At 34.6% G+C, this 21,343-nt stretch overlaps 1 protein-coding gene across 4 annotated transcripts in view; it reads right to left on the reverse strand.

Annotated features, from left to right (window-relative positions):
* The window catches only part of pns (DENN domain containing pinstripe), a 347,031-nt gene that overhangs the window by 153,495 nt on the left and 172,193 nt on the right, over positions 1-21,343 (reverse strand). For all 4 annotated transcript variants that reach the window (XM_090411700.1, XM_090411683.1, XM_090411692.1 and 1 more), the window contains 2 exons: positions 16,554-16,706; positions 5,095-5,191 (listed from right to left, as the gene is read on the reverse strand). In XM_090411700.1, coding sequence (XP_090267826.1) covers positions 5,095-5,191; positions 16,554-16,706 — 250 coding nt within the window. The remainder of the gene's footprint in view (positions 1-5,094; positions 5,192-16,553; positions 16,707-21,343) is intronic.

Below are 21,343 nucleotides of genomic sequence, written 5' to 3' on the forward strand. Positions count from 1 at the left end.
AAGAAAAGTTGTTAGAACCACGATAGAGGTGAAAAAAGAAATCATATCCAAACATGAAAATGACGTTCGTGTCTCGGATCTTGCTATGCACTTCAGTATAGCAAAATCAATGATCTGTACAATACTCAAAAATAAACAGGCGATCAATTTTCGTCTATATTTATTTATTTAGTTATCTATTTATTGTGTTTATTCTTTTTGTGTAAGTTTCTATGCATTTTCATTGTTTTTGTATACGATTTTATGCATGAAGTACTGTTATAAAGGGTTAAATAAGCAATTATCTAGGATTCGGGAACGGATTAATCCATTTTACATTAATTCTTATGGGAAAATGGTTTCAGTTTTCAAACAAATCGGTTTCCGAACAGCCTTTAGGAATGAATTATGTTCGACAACTGAGGTTCTACTGTATATCGAATTTTGGAAAGGTAAAAAAAAAAAAAAAAAAAAGAGAGCTTATGAGAGTGCAAACCCATAGAATCAGAGTTGCCTTAGATTGCACTACTTAAGTGTCTTTTCAGTTCCTAATTATAGCAATATATGGGCTCCTGTGCAGAGTTTTCATATCCTTTAAATGGTGCAAGCCAAGGCAACCCAATGCTGAAGACTATGTTCTCATAAGCTCTAAATTTTTGAAACTTTCTAAGTTTCTCATTACACATGTATTATTCAGTATTATTACACGTATATTCCAATCTTTCTTCATGCTGCAATTAATTAATTTAAGCTGCTTTGTACATGTGGCTATAAAATATGAATGGATTTATAACATTTTCCATTTCAGTATAATAAAACTGTCATTATAGGGAATATTTATTTAAAAAAAAAAACTATACAGCCTGAAAATCAGAACATATATTGCATTTATTTCCTGAAATAAATTAATCGAATTTTTATTTTAAATTGTGAAATATTGAAAATGATTGTGGATTTATTAATCAAAATGAATTTGCAATGTAAATCATGATGTAAGAAATGTTTCAGCACTTTTTGGAGAAGTCTATGTGTGGTCTCTTTCTCCTTCTGAAAAAAACTCTTTCGATGACTATGCTGGTAACTAATCCTGAATGAAATTTTCTCTAAGAAATTGTACTGAGGAATAAGTTTATTCATTATTTAGCCTTTGAAAAAAAAAAAAACTTAGTATGGCTTGTTATCCAATTCAATCATTTCAGCCATAGTGAAATGTAAAGATTTTGCTTTTTTGTCACCTGCATCCTTTTTTTTTTTTTTTTCAATTATTCATTAATGTCAAATAACAATTGTTGTTCTGGTGGATTTATTTAAATACTTACTGCTTACTTGTTCTTGAATTGTGGTTTGATAATTCAGTTTCATTCTGTTTTACAAATTCATTGTTATGCTTGTATTTTTACATGATTCATCAGAGATGTGTATTTCCTGTGTCACCCAGATATTTTGTCGTTTGCATATTTCACATTTTGCAAATTTTGAGTCTTCACATAAATCGCAAAACTTTCAAATATTGCATTTTTTTTTATAGTAGCTAGTATGGCAGGAATAACCAGGTAATAAGAAAAACAACTTACATAACTTTCTCCCTATTAAAAGATTATACCATAAAGCAACTGACAACTGAAAAGGCACAAAAAAACTGATTTTTGTCTCTAATAAGTTGGAAAGATTTGGTGAATGAATAACCCATCATTTCTAGCAATGTTTCTGATTCCATTTTATATCATGTGAACCATCCAAACCCCCAAGTAAGAGTTAAATAGTTTCACAAGTAAGTGTTTTGTTAGTGCTTAGTTCATTTTTGCATGTTAAATGAAATTAATCAAGTGGAATGAATCATAATAAAGATCTACCAATATAGTACTTTTGCAGATGTGTGTGTTTGTGTGGATAGTAAGTTGATATCAGGACATAAAGATTTACTAAAGTAATATATTAGAAAAACTATTTTGTGTTACAATTCTGCTTTTGTGTAAAAACATAAGCCAAAATACAATCACTTCTTTTGTATACATTCCATTATCTATTTTACAGAGAAGATGAACATATGAAATGTGTTTTATTTTGGAAATAAAATACTCAATCAAAGACTAGAGTCCACAGATATGAGAATTTTGAGAAACATTACAGAGTGAACAGATGGCATCAATGACAATCATATTAAACATAAGCATAACAGGAAGAAACTTGACATTCTGAGCATACAGGAATGTGCAAGAAGAGCTCAGAGCTAATGTGAAATTTAAAACAAACTTAGGCATTCTTATTTTCCTGAATTTTTATAAATTTTTTATGCAATTTTAGATATATTTTAATTCATTGCTTTAGTTTTATGCGGTTTCCTCTTTCCCATTAACAGAATGGGAGAGGAAAGGTTAGCAAAACAAGCTTTTTTTGTCAGAATAGCAGGAAAAAAAAGACCCAGAAGAAGACTAAGATTTAGGTGGAGTGATACAGATACAGTAAGAAGCATCTTAGGAGTTGTGACAGATCACAGATTGATTTAGAGGAAAACTGTTGACTGGAAGTCAGTAATAATGTAAACTTTTCATGTAGTACTATCATAATATCCTGTATCCCCTTCCCCCAACAGTATATATACAGTTGGGTCGCTTTTTATGCGGTAGATACGTTCCGCAGAAAACCGCATATAAAAAATCACACAAAAAAGACCTAACTTACGTTGAAAAATTAGGGATACATTCCATACTTTTCTAAAACCGCATAAAACCAAAGCAATGATTTAAAATATACCTAAAATTGCATAAAAAATTTATAAAAATTCAGGAAAATAAGAATGCCTAAGTTTGTTTTAAAGCTTTATTCATTTAATTTTTATTGAAAAGTAACCATTTTTTTTTTTTTACATTTTGTCATCAGAATTATCATCGCTATTAGACAATATTCAACAAAGTTTGCGAACTGGTGAGAAATCACTTTCATCACCAGAAAAGATAGTCAGAGCATAAGATCTGTATGGTAAAGGCAATGGTTCTTCACAAACAGAATTAGCTTCACCCTCGTTTTGTGCTGATTTTTTTGCTCTGACAATGTAATCAGTGATTAAACTTTGCGATGATGATTTTACTAATTTTTATACAGCTCACAATATCCAGACATACTCACGTTGGAATTTAAAGGCTTGTTCAGAATTTGTGTCATTAACAAGAAAATTATTTTCCATTTTATTGCACAGCTCAAGACCTTCTCGAATTATATTTGCAGTGAGGGGGACAGGCTTTCCTTCCGCTTCACTATCGTTTTCTGGATCTTCGACGATTTCCAATAATCATCATCCTGGCTAAATGTATCAAAACCTTCTCCACCAATTTCCTGTGCAAAAGTAACGATTTCAGCTGATAATGTAGATGTTTGCATGGTTGTACTGTTTGCAACACATCCAGGCCAAGCTGCTTTCCAGCAGGCATCTAAAGCTTGTGGTCTTGTTTCAGTGATAGCAGATGCAACATGATTGAAGTAGTCCAAAATAGAAAATTTTTTCCAAATGTCAGTTACTGTTAATGATTCATTTTCTAGTTTATCCAATATAAATTGAAAAGTGCATAACATGATAATTTTTAAAAGTAGCAATTATGCTTTGATCTAATGGCTGAATAATGCTTGTTGTATTGGGTGGAAAAAACACTACCTGTGCATGATTTGATGCATTGTCTACAATTAATAAAACTTTAAAATCAAGAGCTTTTTTGCTTCATATATGTTTCCGCTTTTAGTACAAAGCAATTATTGAACCATACAGCAGTTGTTACCCAGGCCTTTGTGTTAGCCATCCAATGTACCAGTAGCTGTTTTAGATCTTTGACTTTTAGAGCACATGGTTTTAGAGATCGATTTACTAGGAGGGGGTTTAAACATTCGATTTCCTGATGCATTGCTAAAAGTAACAACGTCACTCGATCATTGCATGCTTTAAACCCACTTGCTTTTTTCTCAGACTTTGCAATGTAAGTTCGACTATGTATTTTCTTCCAAAACAATCCTGTTTCGTCAGCACACTTGATTGGGAAAATACCCACCATCTTCAATAATTTTGGCTAACTTCTCTTGAAAATTTTTGGCTGCTGCAACCTCGCCTGTAATCTTCACGTTATGAAGTACATTCCTTTTTAAAAACCTGGTTAACCATCCTTTGCTAGCCAAAAATTCTTTCTCAGCCTGGGAAGCAGAAGTAGACGGCTTAAACAAAAAGCTCATCTGTTCATAAAATTGAAGAGCTTTTTGTTTAATTAAATAATCACTTATAGGAATTCTTCTTTTGAGTTAATTCTTCAATCCAAATTCCGAGCACTCGTTCTGTTTTTTCTAATAAAGCATCTCTTGAGTGCAATGATAATTTGGCACTTAGTTTTGTTTTGTGTCAGAAATGACAGATTTTCTTATTGCGACTTCATTCTTTTTAATTGCTCTTATAGTAGATTTGCCTAAATTAAAATGTTTACCAATTGCTGTAGATCCCTTTCCTTTTGCTATGCGATCTAAAATTGCAATTTTCATTTCCAAAGAAATTGCTTTTCTTTGGTGCTTTTTTTTCTTCATTTCCAAATTAAATCTTTAAAATAAAAATTAGCAAAATTTAGACTTGATAATGAAAAGACAAACACCTACTCACATGCAAAATTAAACTTCACGGACACTCACTGCTTATACGTTACTCATGTTACGCCAGAATGTGCTGCAAAACGCTGTTCATTATGTACAACGGTACATAAGCTTTGAAGTTATGAACCGCATAAAAAGAGACCAGAGTATGTTAGGAATTTCATAATGATTATGAAATATGATCAATTGACAGTTGTGAATCAGGACAAATAACTTTACTTACAAATGACATTAGAAAAACTCTTTTATAATGTTATTTGTATTTTCTGAACACAATAGCTTCTTTTGCATATATTCCAGTTCTGAGAGCCTGAATTTTTATTTTAATATCAGTTTAAATTAAAGTTTTTCTTGAAACAAAACTAGCATTACATGTTTCATAATAAGTTACTATTTTTCTGAAAGATAAAAAAAACTCCCAAAAATGCACTTCCTTGTTAAACATTAATGTACTATATATCAAAATACAGAAGTATAGTAACAGTTTACAATTACCTGGAGTTAAGAAATTAGGATCGATAGGTTTACCAGAAGATTTGCATTCTTCTACTTCTAAAAAACTCAGAAGATGAGACCAAAGTGATGATTTGCCCTACAATATCAAAAAAGAGAAAAATGAATATACTTCTAGATATATTTGTTTCCTATAAATCACTAAGGAGAGATTTACAGAAAAAATCTTTTATCTTATAAGAAAATCTGAAATCTTATGCATTACTGTATTATTATTTATAACAATACGACTCATAACGAACATTACTTTCTTGATGTTGGATACACGTAGTACTAACATTCCGCCAAGAATTTCCTCCAAGTTAGTCTATCAATTGTTGGCACTCCAATGTTGTCTGATTTCTGGTTGAATATTATCTACTCTATGTGCTTTTCCACATTTCTAATGGCTTTTTCTAATCCAAGTATTGATATGTACTTCTGATTATATTCTTCTTCTTGAACAGTTTGTACCACTGTCTGTCATGGCTTAATTCAATCAACAATCCTTCAAAGTAATTACTTCGGACATCTAGAATATCTTTAGTTTTACTTTTTGTGTTACCTTTATCATCTCTAATTCCATTCACTATACTCTCTTTAACATTTCTAAGTTCTTTCAACTTTCAATAGCTTCCAGAACATTTTGCAAATTTCTGATATTGTATTCTATATCCTTAAAAGTTTTCCCCTGACTTTTGTTTAGCTACTTTTACATGTTGGCTCATTTTTTTTTTTTTTTTTTTGGATATCCTCTTAGAACATGTGCTGACTTACTTGTTACAAACTTTTAGTATGCTATCTTTTTTGTCAGGGTTTCCTCTTAACTTCTTGCATTTCCTTAGATGTCCTTGATTTTTCTATCCTTTGAGACAAATTCATCACATACTTCACTAGCTAAATTACTCAATGTTTTCTCCGAGGCTTGCCAATGAGATACTAGGGTTTGGGTTTTGAACTCTCTCATTTTTTTCATTTCTCAATTTTCTATCATGCAGTTTTCATACTAAGACACTGCTCCAAGTGCTAACCTAACAGCCTATCACAATCAACTGGCACAGATTCACATATATGCTTTTTTTTTTATTTAAAATTATTATTCAAAGTTCTCACATGATTACTCTCTCCATTTGGATGAAAAATATCTACTTCATTTATATACAGATTCTCAGATATTGAAAAACCTATTATAATTCATAAAACAGGCTGAGTTGCATGTGTCTTACAGATAAGTCTTTTATTTTAGTGAATATTAGTGATATTAGTAATTATTTTTGGTTATATCTTACTTATTTTAGACTGTAATGTTCAGTGTGTGTGAAATTTAATATGGGATTTTATTTAGAAAGTTTTTATTCATGGCACCAATGCATACAAGGAAAATGGTGGCCATTCATTGCTTGACAATGAATACATAAAGCATACACTATAGCATACAAAATCCCTTGTTCACTAAGCTTAGCATAAGGGATTTTGTATGCTATAGTGTATGCTTTATGCATTCATTGTCAAGAGTGAATGGGCTATGGTATGAAAGCGAGAATAGAGAGTTTGTTGTAACTGTTTCATGTGCGAGTGCAAGAAATGTGAGTTGTGTAGAAAATGAGAAAATGAAGTGACAAATATTAACAATGTAAGGAAAGAAAGCGAAAGTATTCTGCTGAATGTGGAAAAAGTGAATGATAGTGCATTGAATGAGAGCATAAAAGAAGTGGCTGATAAACTGACAGTAAGAAGTGAAATGATTTAAAGAACAAATAAAATAGTTCACTAACGTGGCATCCTTTATAGGACAAAACAGGAGCTAGAGCAACTGGAGAAATGAAGATGCAGCAGATGGGAAAATGAAAGAAAAAGTAAATGGGTAACATATGAAAGTGCAAGAAACAGGAAATAAGCATAAGTATTGTATGGAGATTTGACGATAAGAGGTATATTTAAGGAGAAAATGATGAAAGCTGTTTCCCAGGTGCAAAGATCAAGGATGTTATTGAAGCTATTAGTTTGCAAAAGGGAGAAGTGAAAGAGATTATCGTTATGGCAGGAATAAATTATTTGACACGGAAGAAATATGCAACGAGAGAAGATATGAAAGAGTCATTTAAAGCAAAAATGAAGAGTAAGGAAGTAAAAATTGTGAGTCTGCTGCCTCAGTATGATAGGACAGAGTTGACATGATGATGCTTGCTAATGAGTCAGGATTGTGCAGGAGGAATGGTGTGTGGCTTATAAATGTATGGAGTGCATTTGATAGACAAAAATTATTTATACAGGGTAGTTCAAAATACCACGTATAAACTTTGAGGGGAATAGAGAACATCAAAATCAACCATATTCACATAGGAAAGAAAGCATGACCAGAAACCACCTGAAAGTGATAGGTAGTGCTGTTCGCCAGCACTCCAGGTGAGCAATTGGGGCTTCCTCATTCAAGCTTTTGACGAGTTACGAAGAACATGCATCGCTTTACGAACGCTGAGATGGCAGACATGCACCTTGTTTACGGATTAGCTAATGGTAATGGATGAGCTGCTGTACGAATGTACCGCATCACCAAATGTTTGTGCATTTGCATCAGAATTTGTGTGACTATGGATCATTCAGGGATCGCAGGCATGATAGTGGGCAGCCATGATCGATGAGAAATCCTGCCATGGAAGAGGAGGTGTTGTATGCAATGGAAATAATCCAGAGACAAGCACAGGTGCCGTTGCCTCTGCTATAGGAGTATCTCGATCCAGTGTATTGCGTGTTTTGCACTCTGAGTCCTTACATCCATTTCATCTGCAACAGGTCCAGTTACTGATGACTGAAGATTATCCTCAACATGAATTCGTGAAGTGGTTTCTACAGAAAAGTGTTGTAGACCCAGATTTTCCAACTTGTGTTTTGTTCATGGATGAAGCTTCATTTACCCACGAAGGGGGGGGGGGAGGTCTTCAATCCCACAATGCTCATGTGCGGACCCATGAGAACCCACATGCTGAGCAATCACATGCTGCACAACAACAACGCTTCACCATTAATGTATGGGCAGGTATCATCGCTGACTGTTTAGTCGGCCCATACATGTTACCACCCTGACTGGACTCCCAGAAGTATAGGACCTTTCTGGAAGAAGTTCTGCCAGATTTGCTGAACAATGTTCCAATGACTGTGCGTCAGTGTTTGGACAGGTCCTTTGGGGCTCGATGGATTGGGTGTGGTGGACCTGTTGCATGGCCCCACGCTCACCTGATTTACAGAGCATTAATTTCTTTCTGTGGGGGACCCTTAAAGCCATGGTGTACGAAATGCCTGTTGCCTCTGACATGGATCTCGTGGCAAGAATCGCCACTGCCGCTGCTAATATCCGGGAAACCCCAGGTATTTTTGAAAATGTATGGCAATCAACGTCGTCAGTATCAGGTATGCATCATTGCTAATGGTCGTAACTTTGAACACCTGATGTGAAACCATATTATGTATCCAACTTCTATTGAACTGTTCAGTTACACCTAATAAAGTTTTTTTACACTACTTACTGCCTTGTGTTATTTCTGTATCTTTGATTCCCTGTTAGTACCTTCCGGTCATGTTTTCCTATGTGAATATGGTTGATTTTGTTGAATTACCTCCCCTCAAAGCTTGTATGTGGAATTTTGAACCACCTGTATATGCTTGATTGAATACATTTAAATGGTTTTGGAGTTAGATGTGACAAAGTGTTGTTTTATTTAGCGAGAGTAAACAAAACAACACTTTGTCACAAAGTGTTGTTTTGTTTAGTGAGAGTATGAAAGTGGAAAACAGGGAAATTAGAGATATTAAAGGAGGGGGGGGGAGGATGCAATCAAGCATGTGTCTGGCCACCCTTGGAATAAATGAGTATGTGTACAGAAATGATTGTGCAATGCTGAATGTGATTTCATGGATTTCAGATTTGAATGGGTTGTTAATGACATTACACAAAGGTAATGGTGGATACAAGGGGATGTTGAAATGCATATACACGAATGCCAGAAGTGTCAGGAATAAGGGAGAGGAATATTTGGCATTGGTCAGCTCGACTTGGCCAAAAATTATAGGCATCAGTGAGACCTGGTTGACAGAAAATTATATAGTTAGAATAGAATGTAAAGGGTATTGCATTTTAAGGAAGGACAGAGGGAATAAAACAAGAGGTGGATTGCTGATGATAGCCAAAAAATTACAACCAACAAAATTAGAAGTTAAAGAGGATTTTTATTGAGGCTGTATGATCTGAGATAGAGGCCAATAGGTCAAAATATATTGTTGGTTGCTGCCATAGACGAAGGGATCCACAGGAAGATGCTATGATTAGCAGATTAGCACGATGAGTGCAAGACAAGCAATTATTATGGGAGACTCAACTATGGGGACATAGACTGGAGGGAGGACAGGGGACATGGCAAAATGAAGAAGTGGAATTTATACAGTTACTAAGGGGTTTGAAAGTGTTGGATCTGGTAACAGCATCAGAAGATATACCCATAACCAAGGTAGACACTCTGCCCTCAATTGAGAAGAGTGATCGTGCAGTCTTGTTTTGGGAAGTTACCAAACAAGTGGAATTCTCTGTCAAGAAAGGGTTTATGTTGAGCTATAAAGCTGGTAAATTGATTGACATAGGAGGCATCTTGGAGCAGTGCCAAGGCTTGGGAAGCTACAAGGAAAGAATGTCAGTAGTGCATGGGAAGTGGTTAGGAATTGTTAAAGAGTAGCAGTATCAGACTGCATATTGAAAGTCAGGAGGATAAACCAAGTGGGGATTAAGTGGATGAGTAGAGATATAAAGCAAGAGCTGCAAAAAAAGCCAGAAAAAGGTGATCAGCATGCTCATGAGCAGCACAAAGTGCAAGCAAGAAGGGTGACTAGTACGGTAGCAAATTCCAAATCAGATTATGAGAGAAAATTAGCTAAGCAGGCAAATCCAAAAGTTTTTTTGTTATGTAACAAGTAAGAGGAAAAATGACTATGAAAAGATGACTTCAATTAATGCTGACAATTGAGTTGCTGAGTGATCATTTTGCAAAGGTGTATCTATCATTCAGGTGGAGATTTTGCAGTTGCTGATGTGGCAAAGATGTATATCAAAATTGAAGTAGATGAAAAGGAAGTGTTCAGAATATTGAAAACTATCTAAGTGAATGCAGCAGTGGGACTGGATGACATGTCAGTGCATGTACAAGTAACCCTCGTATAACGTGGTACTTATACAAATTGTAGTATCTCTTGTTCAACGCAGTCTACAATTTCTAGTAACCCTTTTTTTTTTTTTTTTTCATATTTTTCACTGCGGGACTTAAAAATCAAATTTTATCTTCGTTAAATTTGTGTCTGCCCGTGTCGCGTAAGTAGTTATAAGTATCGAATTTAGTTTTATTGTAACACTGAATAAGGTACTCTACAGAGGCTTTTGCAGCCTGTGTCATTCTCAACAAACAGTGCAATTAGAGACAGATGGAATAAAAATGGCGCTAACTAATAAATCACATGTCCCCCTCTCACAGAAACTATGCTGTATAGACTTAAGCAAAATTATATGTTGCACCGAAACACAGTATCTAACTAAAAACTATTGTCCAATTTTTCAATTATGAAATAAGTGTTTTTTTATTGCATTTGAAATTCTCAATGTCATTATGACAGATCACAAAGACTACCAAGAATTGAAACATGCCATATAATGAATGTGCAAGTTTGCCTGCCACCTCAAACGCAAACAAGAAGCCATAAAATATAACCAAGTGTTGAAATGTTTGTGTGAGTTGAGCCAGTCAGTAATGAGAAGTTCCATCGGAACGATAAATGACACCCTGTTGTGAATGTGTTAAAACTAATAGTGAATGTTGTTATGACAGTTTCAGATGTTATGAAATTCGATTGAAGAGAATTAGCATTTCAACTTAACACGTCGGTCGCTTTTCTCTTTAGGTCACGTGATCTTTTGTTAATACCGCACCAATCATATGCACGTCTTTATAGCTGCTGTCTTGTGTAAAACAAAATTCAGCTTGTAGGTATTGTAACAATTAAAAAAAAAACTTGAATAATTTATAAGCGTATAAAAAGATATCACCTGTAAATCGTTGACGTGCCATAGGTTCGCCATCTAGGGTTTACTGTATAAAGTGTTTATTGTCAAAAATTGTCTTCGTTTTCTGCCAGGAAAGCACATCACATTTAAGTGTGTTATTCTCAAGGCAGAGCAGTTTATTTTCTGGTTAGTTACATACATATGTAATGCTTTTTTTTTTTTAATATAAAAGTTTATTTTCATTGTAATGGCCACTAAAACTGCAATGAAAGGGAAAAAACCAACATTGAAGAGTATATTCATTTCTCTCAAAGAAAAAATTAAAATCTTGGATCGGTCAAAAATTGGAGAAAAACCAGGAGTTGTTGCAAGGACTCGGAATTTAAATGAATCAACAATTCGAACAATTAAACAAAATGAACATAAAATCTGAGAAAGTGTTATTGCTGGGTCAACAGTAAGTGCAAAGTGCATTGCTGGTGTTCGTGATATTCTAATAGAAAAAATGGAGAAATCTCTAATGATTTGGATAGAAGATTGCACTCAAAAGAAAATTCCTTTGGTTGGACACCTTATTAAGCAAAAAGCTCTCAAAGTTTATAAACATTTAAAAGAACTTGATCAAGATTCTTCAGAAGAAATCTCTCAGCATGGATTTTCTGCCAGTAAGGGTTGGTTCGAAAACTTTAAAAAGCAGTTTTCTTTGTATAATCTTAAAATCCAGGGAGAATCACCATTAGCAGATGTTGAAGCTGCCCAGAAATACCCAGCAGAACTTTTAAAAATTATTAAAGAAGGTGGTTACAGTGTAGACCAGGTGTTCAGTGCGGATGAATCTGGGTTATATTGGAAAAAATGCCAAAACGCACCTATATTTCAAGAAATGAAAGATCAGCTCCTGGATTCAAAGTTTCCAAAGATAGAATTACTCTACTGTTTTGTAGTAGTGCATCAGGTGATTACATGACAAAACCAATGTTTATTAACCGATCTGCAAATCCTCGTGCGATGAAAGGGCTTGACAAGTCCATCCTATCTGTTTATTGGCAGGCCAACAAAAAGGGATGGGTTACAGCTAGCATGTTTGAAAATTGGTTTTTCAAGTGTTTTGTACCTATGTAGAAAGTTACACAGAAAAAGAATATAGACTTCAAAATTCTACTAATTTTAGATAACGCGCCAGGCCACCCAACAAATTTAAGCCATCCAAATATTAAAATAACTTTTTTGTCACCTAATACTACTTCAGTTATTCAACCACTCGACCAAGGAATAATATCAACATTTAAGTCATATTATATTTGGCGAATTTCAATTAATTTTGGAAAAAATGGAATCTAATCCAAACATGACACTGCCTCAAGCGTGGAAAGAGTTTTCAATATTGAATTGTGTAAAAATTATTTCTCAGTCCATTAAGGAATTACAACCTTCTACGCTGAATGCTTGCTAGAAAAAAATATGGCCTGAAGCCATTCTGGAACAAAATTTCGTACCTCCAGTGGATGCCGAGCTACGTCATATAATAAACGTTGCACACATTTTTGGTGGAGAAGGCTTTTGCGATATGGTTGAAAAGGAAATTAGTGAATTAAATGATGGAGAAACAGATTTAAATGAGGAGGAACTGGTACAATTAATTGATGGCGTCGAACCAAATGGTGGGGAAAGTTCTGCCGAAGATTCTGATTGTGATGAATCCATTAAAGAATTCAGTTTAAAGAAATTAGCAGAAGGATTAGACTTGGCAAGAAAGTTAGGAAGTTATTTTACGGATAATGATACTTCAATGGAGCGCTCGGGAAAATTCATGAGACAATTGGATATTTGTTTAGCGCCATATTATGAACTTAATAAAAAATTGCCACATAGTGGAAAGCAAAGTCTTATTACTGACTTCTTGATGACTAAACCAGCTGGAATATGCAATGAGAATTATACAAATGATGTCCAAGAGATTTCAAGTGGTGACGACCTCCGGCCAGTTAAAGAACATCTATGAAATGTTATTTCTGAAGACAGTGATGACGATTAAAATATGCGCTTTATTTTATTGTATCTAAAACATTTATGCATTATGTACAATGAAATTTATGTACAATTTGTAATTTTTATAATACGTATTTGTCATAGTTTATGTTTTCTTAACTTACATGAATTACCTGAATTAAATAAAAATATTGTTTTTGTTGGATATGTCATTGTTGTTTATATAATTAAAAAAAAAAGATTTCGGAATCTAACCCTACTTTTTCTATGTGAATCTAAGTCTCGTATAATGCGATTTATATAACGCAGCATTTCTATGGAACCTAACATCCGCGTTATACGAGGGTTACCTGTACTACATGAATGTGCAAGAAAATTGACATTGCATCTCAGGAAGTTCTTCAGTCTAAGTCTCAGCTCTAGCTAGGTTCCAAGGGATTGGAAAAAGAGTAAGATAGTTCCACTGCATAAAGGTGGCTCCAAGATAGTGCTGGTAAACTACAGACCAATTATATATCAGGAGTGGCTTTTAAAGTCTTGGAAAAGTTGGTTAAAGGTAAAATCCAACAGTGGGTGGATAGGGATGCAATACTCTATGGTGGGCAGCATGACTTTGTAAAGGGAAAAAACACATAGCTACATGTTGCCACAATCTATGATTATGTAGCAGCAAACCCATTGCTTGTATTACCCATGTTACTACCAACCACCATGGGATCTTTACTTTGGTTGAATTTCTCAGCAATCCACCCTTTCTATGAAGTCAGTCCTACCTGAACACACTGTACTACAACATTCCATTCTTGTAAGGAATCCTGTTAGCCAGTCTCACTAATGACAATAATTTCCAAGTCCCATAAAATTTACCAATGATAAAAATTCACTATTATTCTTGATGCTTCTATAGCATTAGAAAAACCGTATGATAACCAACCACCAAGCCAGTGTGTTCAAGTAACTTAAAACATGACTGGTTGAAATAAGCAGCCTGAGTTGATTTAACAACCAAATTCCTTATTCCACTGCCATAATCATTGCTTTTCTTGTTTGATAAAACTAATATTACCATTCTTGAGATCATCTCTTACATGCTTTCATTCTTTCCCTTGTTCTCTCTGTCACAACAATCTTGATCTCTCACCTTTGTGCTTCTGTCCAAGTTCGCATGGAGCCACCATGTCATACCTAGTTTTCCTAACTACCTATATCCACTCTTTCACTGAACACCCATTTCTCCAAGAACCCAACACCAAATTCTTTAATTGTAATCCATCCTGCAAGTACAAATACTTTCTATCATTTCTCCTGCACAGTCTCAGCTTACCCATGTTATAACCTGGTAACAGACGTTACCAAGACTCACAATTTTTAGCACTTTTGCTCTTTTTTTACTTTCTTCAATGACTCTTCATATCTTCTCTCATGTCTTGCTAAACAAAAAGTCCCACTGAAAGATGTGAAATCTTATGAACAGCTGATCAGAATGAGACTTGGTCTTGTGCACAAATATCTTGATGATTTAAAGCATTCTAAAGACGTGAGAGAGAGAGAGAGAGAGAGACAGAAGCACATATCACTTAAAGTAATATTGGTTGTTTTTAGATGACTAAAAATCCTACAACTCTGAATTAGTGAACAAAGGGAATGCAGTTTACTAGAAAGTGACTGCCAAATAACATTGAGAATACCAGCAAATGAGCTGCATATAAATAAGTAAATGATAAAGTAAATAATTACTGAAGACTCAGGGAAAATAAAATTTGCATGGAGTGTAATTCGATATTGTTTAAGTAACGACAGTTGATGTTTGTAAAGATTCTGTTCAAACAGCTAATTATGAACCTGGCTTCCTAATTAGAATTATGACAAGGGACAGGAGTTGGTACTACCAGTATGATCATGAGACAAAAAGACAATATACAGAATGGTAATCACACTAGAATAAACTAGCCAGGTTTGGAAGAGTGTGTTTAATGTCTATTCTATGACAAGCACCTACTCACATAGCAATCCACTTACAAACATTTCTGGCTCACCAGTGCTCAACTACCACTGCTCCATGGAAATGGCTCAGGTAGGCTTTTTGTTTCCAAGTTTGAAACTGTGATGAGTGAGTGTTCGTAACATTCAAAACAATATAAAAGAATTAAATGCTATCACAGCAGATAGGTTTCCAAGTTTTTTGAAAGCTTGCATTTACAAGTGTAATTGGTCCCTCGAGGATTATTTTGAGGAGATGAGTAAGAATACTTTATATTTTGGCTTATTTGAATTTATTACCCCCCCCCCACACACACCACCACTATGTCCTAAAGTGGAGTGCTTAGCAGAAGACCCAGTTTTATACAGTCACTGAATTATTTTCTGCTGCCAAGTACACTACTCTAGTAATGTGCAGGTAACTTAGTGACAATACTGTTTTAGAGTGAACTCCATGCTAACAAAACTGCACTATCGATAAATTAAAGATGCCAATAAATTATATTCTTTGCTTAATCTATTATCCAAGTGTAAACAAACAATATTTGTTCATTAACCATCTTCATGAAGTATATATTAATTTATACTTCATGACTAGGCAACTTGTATATAGAGGCTAATGACTTCACATCAATTGTCTTAGTATCCCATACCCTTTAAGATGTGCATAATGCTATGCATTACAGGAAGGGACACTATACAGAAGAGATATCAAAGTTGAAGTAATGCAGAGGTCATACATTTCTCAAATACAAGTAGTCAAAAGGTGTCACACCTTATTATTAAACTACTCGAGATTAGAGATAGATGTCGAAAGTGTTTTCACTTGGTCATACCATAAATTAATTTGTACTATCAATTGATGTGAAGTCATTAACCCAGTTGTGAAGATGCTTCACAAGTAAACATTGTTTGCTCATATTTGGATAATAAATTAAACCAAGAATATAATTTCTTGACATCTTTAATTTATAGTATAACCAAGTGAAAAAACTTTCAACTGCACCATCACTTTACAGCTAATCTAAAATCTTTCTAATCATGCCTTATAATTTTTAAGAAAGTGGTAATAAGAAGAACAATTATCTACTTTGGCTTTGGTGGTCATAGGTACAAATAGAAAGGCATTTAGTTTTAGGAGAGAATTATGGGGAGGGGATGAGATAAAACAAAATGGAATTGCTATATAAGTGATTTAGAGAGAAGGGTTATTAATGGATGAAGAGGGTAAGAGAGAAGATATGAAATAGACTGCTTAGAATTCCCATCATGGCTGGTAGGTGATTAATGCATCTCTTTCTATAAAGTGCAACATTTAAACCAAATGACTAGTTAGCAATTGTATAGGCATAGTATTTGTATAATATATGCAATATTTTCTGTTCTGCATATCTAAAACAATGATATAAAACATACTATTTAAAATATTCCACAGTAGGTTTATTACAAGTACCTGCTTAGATTGCCTCCCATGACTCCACACTCGTTCCAGGAGATCATACAGACTAGCAATAAGAGTGTTTTCTTCTAAACCCATGATATTGGCATCATTATGACCCAATTCCACTGCTTCTTGTCCCATCTTCTTCACTAGCATCCGTTTTACCTGAAACAAGACAAAGTATAATTTTATACTTTGTATAAAAGGCAGAACACCATAAGTTGTGTAGGAATGTTTGTTTTACTCTTAGAATAGAAATCAAGATGAGATCAGCAAAGAGTAGATTATGAGTAAAACTCAAACAACAAAATACTCTCAACTTGGATAGGGATCGCTAGTGTCATGAGTGAACGTAGTGGTATATTTGAGTTGTGCTAAGAAAAGTATTATTTTTTTTTTTTAAATAAAGTGTGGCTTTTATCATATATTATGGCTCTTTTTCATGCTGGATACAAGTGTCCTTCAGCAGTGTTTGTTGAAATTTTGTTTGTTTGTGTTTTTTATACTTGTTTGTCCCTGCTGCATCTACTTTCTGAAAATGGCAAATGTAAAGAAGCGCACATCTGCAGCACTGGAAGCTTTGGCATGACGATTGAGTTCTGGCCTGGATTTTTCCAGTGGATGCATTGTGAGAACTGTTTCATGTAGGCACCAAAAAATATGAAAGATTCGTGGATTGTTAGAGTGAATAAAAAGAAGTAGAGCATTTATGTATGTGAAAAGTGTATGAATAGGTTAGAGCAGTGGTGTAGCTAGAGCTTCTGCCGCCCGGGGCGGTCCCTGAGTTTGCCACCCCTCTCAATACACACCAAAATACTACAAAAAGTCAAAACGACATATAGGGAAATAAATTAAAACACCACGTTTATTTTTGAAGTAAAACGTTAATTTCGACATTCTAAAATGTTATCTTTCTTGCTTTTCTGTTAGCAAAATCGTCGATGACATTGGCAAAGTCTATTTCATAGTAATGTAGGTAATTCTTAATCAATTTTATTTAGAAAAACTCCTCTCACAATTAGCAACACTTACAGCAATTGTGAGGAAAATTCGCAGTAGATTACAATATTTGGAACTGAGTTCTTGAGACTGCATTTTAGAATTAATCAAAAGTTTAAAAAGGTTCAAAGTGTCGCCCGGGGCAGACTGCCCCCCCCCCCCCCCACGGGTTAGAGTGCTTCAAAATGGGCGCGAGCATCGGGTCTTTAGTCAAACTTTAGAGTTGGTGAAAATGAAAAGTGAAATGAAGCACCTGGAAGATGAGATTAAAGACCTGAAGAAGAAAATAGGTGATGTGAATGAGAAGAACGAAGTTAGTATTATGAAGAAAGAGTCAAAGGATAATCATATATCATTGCATGAGGATTTAATCATTAGATGTGTGATGACTAATAAAGTACATGTAACATACTTTCCTGGTGGAACATTGAAAAAGGAATGTTGATGAAGATTTGAGGAAGCTGTTGTGGTAAATAAAGCTTAATAGTATTGTTGGTAAAGTCATTAGCATGTTGACCAAATACGACAATAGTGAGTTGATAATGAATAGTAAGATGGCTGAGTTGCGCGAGGCAAAGGGAGTTCCAGTTTGTGAATCTGTGGAGTAAATTTGAAGGAAAGTTAAAATTGACGGATTGCATATGAATGGGTTTGGAGTTGGACATTTAAAAAGGTTATTGTTTGCTGAGAAGGCACGTAATCAAGATGTTAGTGTAGCTAATAATCTAAGGGTACTAGCAAAGCAGAATAAGCTAAGCTGTTTGTATGACAAGAGGAAGACAGATATAGGATTGAAAATGTAGTTGCAGTAGCACAAGGTGATGAATGCATAAAGGTAAAAATAAGACAGGTATAGTATAGCAGCTGCAGTATAGAGAAAGCTGATGCTGGTAGAATGGTCTCAAAGACACAGGGATTGTTATGTTTGTATACAAATGTAAGGAGTATTTTAAAAGTGGAGAGACCTGAGTTTGTTGCATTGATTGAGTCAGTATGCCCAAAGACAATCATAAGTGAAACATGGTTGTGTGAGGATAATGTGATGTTGGAAATAGATATGGAAGGATATACAATTTTTTTGGAAGGATAGGAGAAAGAAAAGAGAAGGAAGGGGACACTGTTAATTATTGCAGAGGAATTGTGTCCATAAAGTATGGAAGCTGATAGTACATGTAGCGATTCTGAATTTGTGTGATGTGTGAAATTGCAATTAAAAGGATAGTATATCTGATAGGATGCTGTTATAGACCAGGAAATGTAAAGAATACTGATTGCGAAATGCTTAGGCAAATTGGTTGGGCATGCAAAAAAAGGCAATCTTGATAGGAGACTAACTACAGGAATATAGAAGAGTTTGAGTTTATTGAATTGCAACAAACAACAGTTTGTTTGTATTTCATTGAAATTCTAAAGTTATCTTAAGCAGCATGTTGTCACCAAAGTAACGATAGGCTTTAGTGTTTTGATTTAGTGATAACTTCACAAGATGGTCAAATTTCATCTACTCCAGCTGCCTTTCCACATTTCAAGTTTTTGATTATTTTTATTTATTTTTTAACTTCAAATACAGATATATATTCTTAACTGCATTCTGTTGGACATATTCTACAGCCATGCTGACATTGCTTGTTTTATTTCAGTAATTACTCCAAACATCGAGAATATCTTTAGTTTTCAGCAACCTTTATCATGTCTTTACAGTACTTTTTCCTTCCTTTCTAAGCTTTTTCAATAGTCTCCAAAATATTTTGCCACCTTTCTGATATTTCTTTTCTTTTCTATGTTCTTACCATGGTTTTACCATAACTTTTGTTTAGCTAGTTTTACAAAGTGCTTCGTTTTCTTACATTTTTCTCTGGATTCTCTAAGAGCAAAAGCTGACTAATTTGCCATGAACTTTCCATATGCTTTCTTCTTTTCCTTAATTGCCTCTTTAACTTCTGATTTTTCTATCCTTATAGACAACCTTACCACATGTGTCTCTGGCTGAATCATTGTTTTCCATTGAATCTCCAAAGTCTGGTGCTTGTTTACAAGCTCTTTCATTTTTGCTTCAATGATATTTAAGTCTATAATTCACCTCTGAAAGTGGCTCAACTTTAATTTTAAAACTCTTTCTTACACACTCTTCTTTTAAGTATGAAATTCAATTTTATTCTGCTCAAAACTAGATAGTGATCATTTCCTATTTCAAATCCTCTGAACATTCTTGTGTCATGAACCAGTGGGAAAACATTGCTATCAATTATAATATAGTCAATAAGATGTTGCTTAGTTCTTGCATCTTCTCTCCATGTGAATTTGAGCACATTTTTATGTTGGAACATTGTGTTAGTAACAAGTAATCCATGTCCTGAACAGAAATCCAGCAGGCATTTACCATTATTATTAGCTTTACGCTTTTCTCTAAATTTTCCCAAAACATTTCAGATGTTTGGTAATCGTTGGAAGTTTTTTCCACTTGGTGAGACTATAATAAATTTAGTTTAATCCTATATTCAAGTGTAAGAAAACAAACTTTGGCCTGAAGCATCTTCAGGACTGAGGCAACTCGTGGCAGTGGTGTAGCTAGGGGGGGGGGGGGCGGCACTTTGAACCTTTTTGAACTTTTGCAGTTAATTCTAAAATACAGTCTCGAGAACTCATTTCCAAATATTGTAATACTACTGCGAATTTTCCTCACAATTGCTGTAAGTGTTGCTAGTTGTGAGAGGAGTTTTTCTAAATATAACTGATTAAGAATTATCTACATTATTATGAAATAGACTTCGCCATTGTCATTGATGATTTTGCTAACAGAAAAGCAAGAAAAATAACATTTTAGAATGTTGAAGTTAAAGTTTTACTTCAAAAATAAACATAGCATTTTAATTTATTTCCTTATACATCGTTCTGACTTTTTGTAGTATTTCTGGGGTGTGTTGGGAGGGACGGCAAAAGCTCTAGCTACGCCACTGACTTGTGGTAAAGGTGGACCCAGCTCTCATCAATCCTTGTCTTAGTAGAAAATTATACATGTCTGCAAGGAGATGTGCTTGGCATTATGGGAAATACTAAGACAAGGTGTGATGAGAGCTTGGTCCACCTTTACCATGAGTTGCCTCAGTCCTGAAGATACTTCAGGCACAAACTTTGTTTGCTTACACTTGGATAAAGGATTAAATTAAATTTATGTCTGGTAATCATTTCCTGCTCTACTGTTAGATCTCCAACAAGGACCAACTTTTCCTTTTGCACTGTACAAGCTGCCTTCTTGAATGCCTCAAAAAATTCCTCATTTCTTCTTGGGAGAAGTTTCTGTGGGACCATAAGCACAAATAAGTCTCACTGTAGAGTGAATGGCAAAGAAATGGAGCTAGCTGAGAAATTGGATAAGTACCAGATCGACATAATAGGGGTGACGGAAACAAAAAAGGCAAAAACTGGTGGGATCTTTCTGAGCAATAAATACAAAATGTTATATTCAGGCTATGACAATCAAGGAAAAGAAGGAGTAGCCATAGTAGTCAACACAAAATACAAGGCTAATCTTCTTGAATGGAAAGTAGTCCCAAGTAAATTCTGATGTAGGCAAATATCAGAATGAGGAACTGGACAACGAAACTATTTGTGCCTATGGTCCCACAGAAGGTTCTACTAAGGTAGAAGTGGAGGAATTTTTTGAGGCTTTAGAGAAAGCAACTGACTCAATGAAAAAGGAAAAGTTAGTCTTTGTTGGGGATCTAAATAGCAGAGTAGGAAATGATTGACAGGCATACAAAATTATGCCATTATGGAGAAAAGAGCTTCGTTCTTTTCTCCAT

This window comes from Typopeltis vanoorti, chromosome 2 (assembly GCF_054136105.1).
Source record: "Typopeltis vanoorti isolate ZY-2024b chromosome 2, IOZ_Tvanoo_1.0, whole genome shotgun sequence".
Taxonomy (NCBI): domain Eukaryota; kingdom Metazoa; phylum Arthropoda; class Arachnida; order Uropygi; family Thelyphonidae; genus Typopeltis; species Typopeltis vanoorti.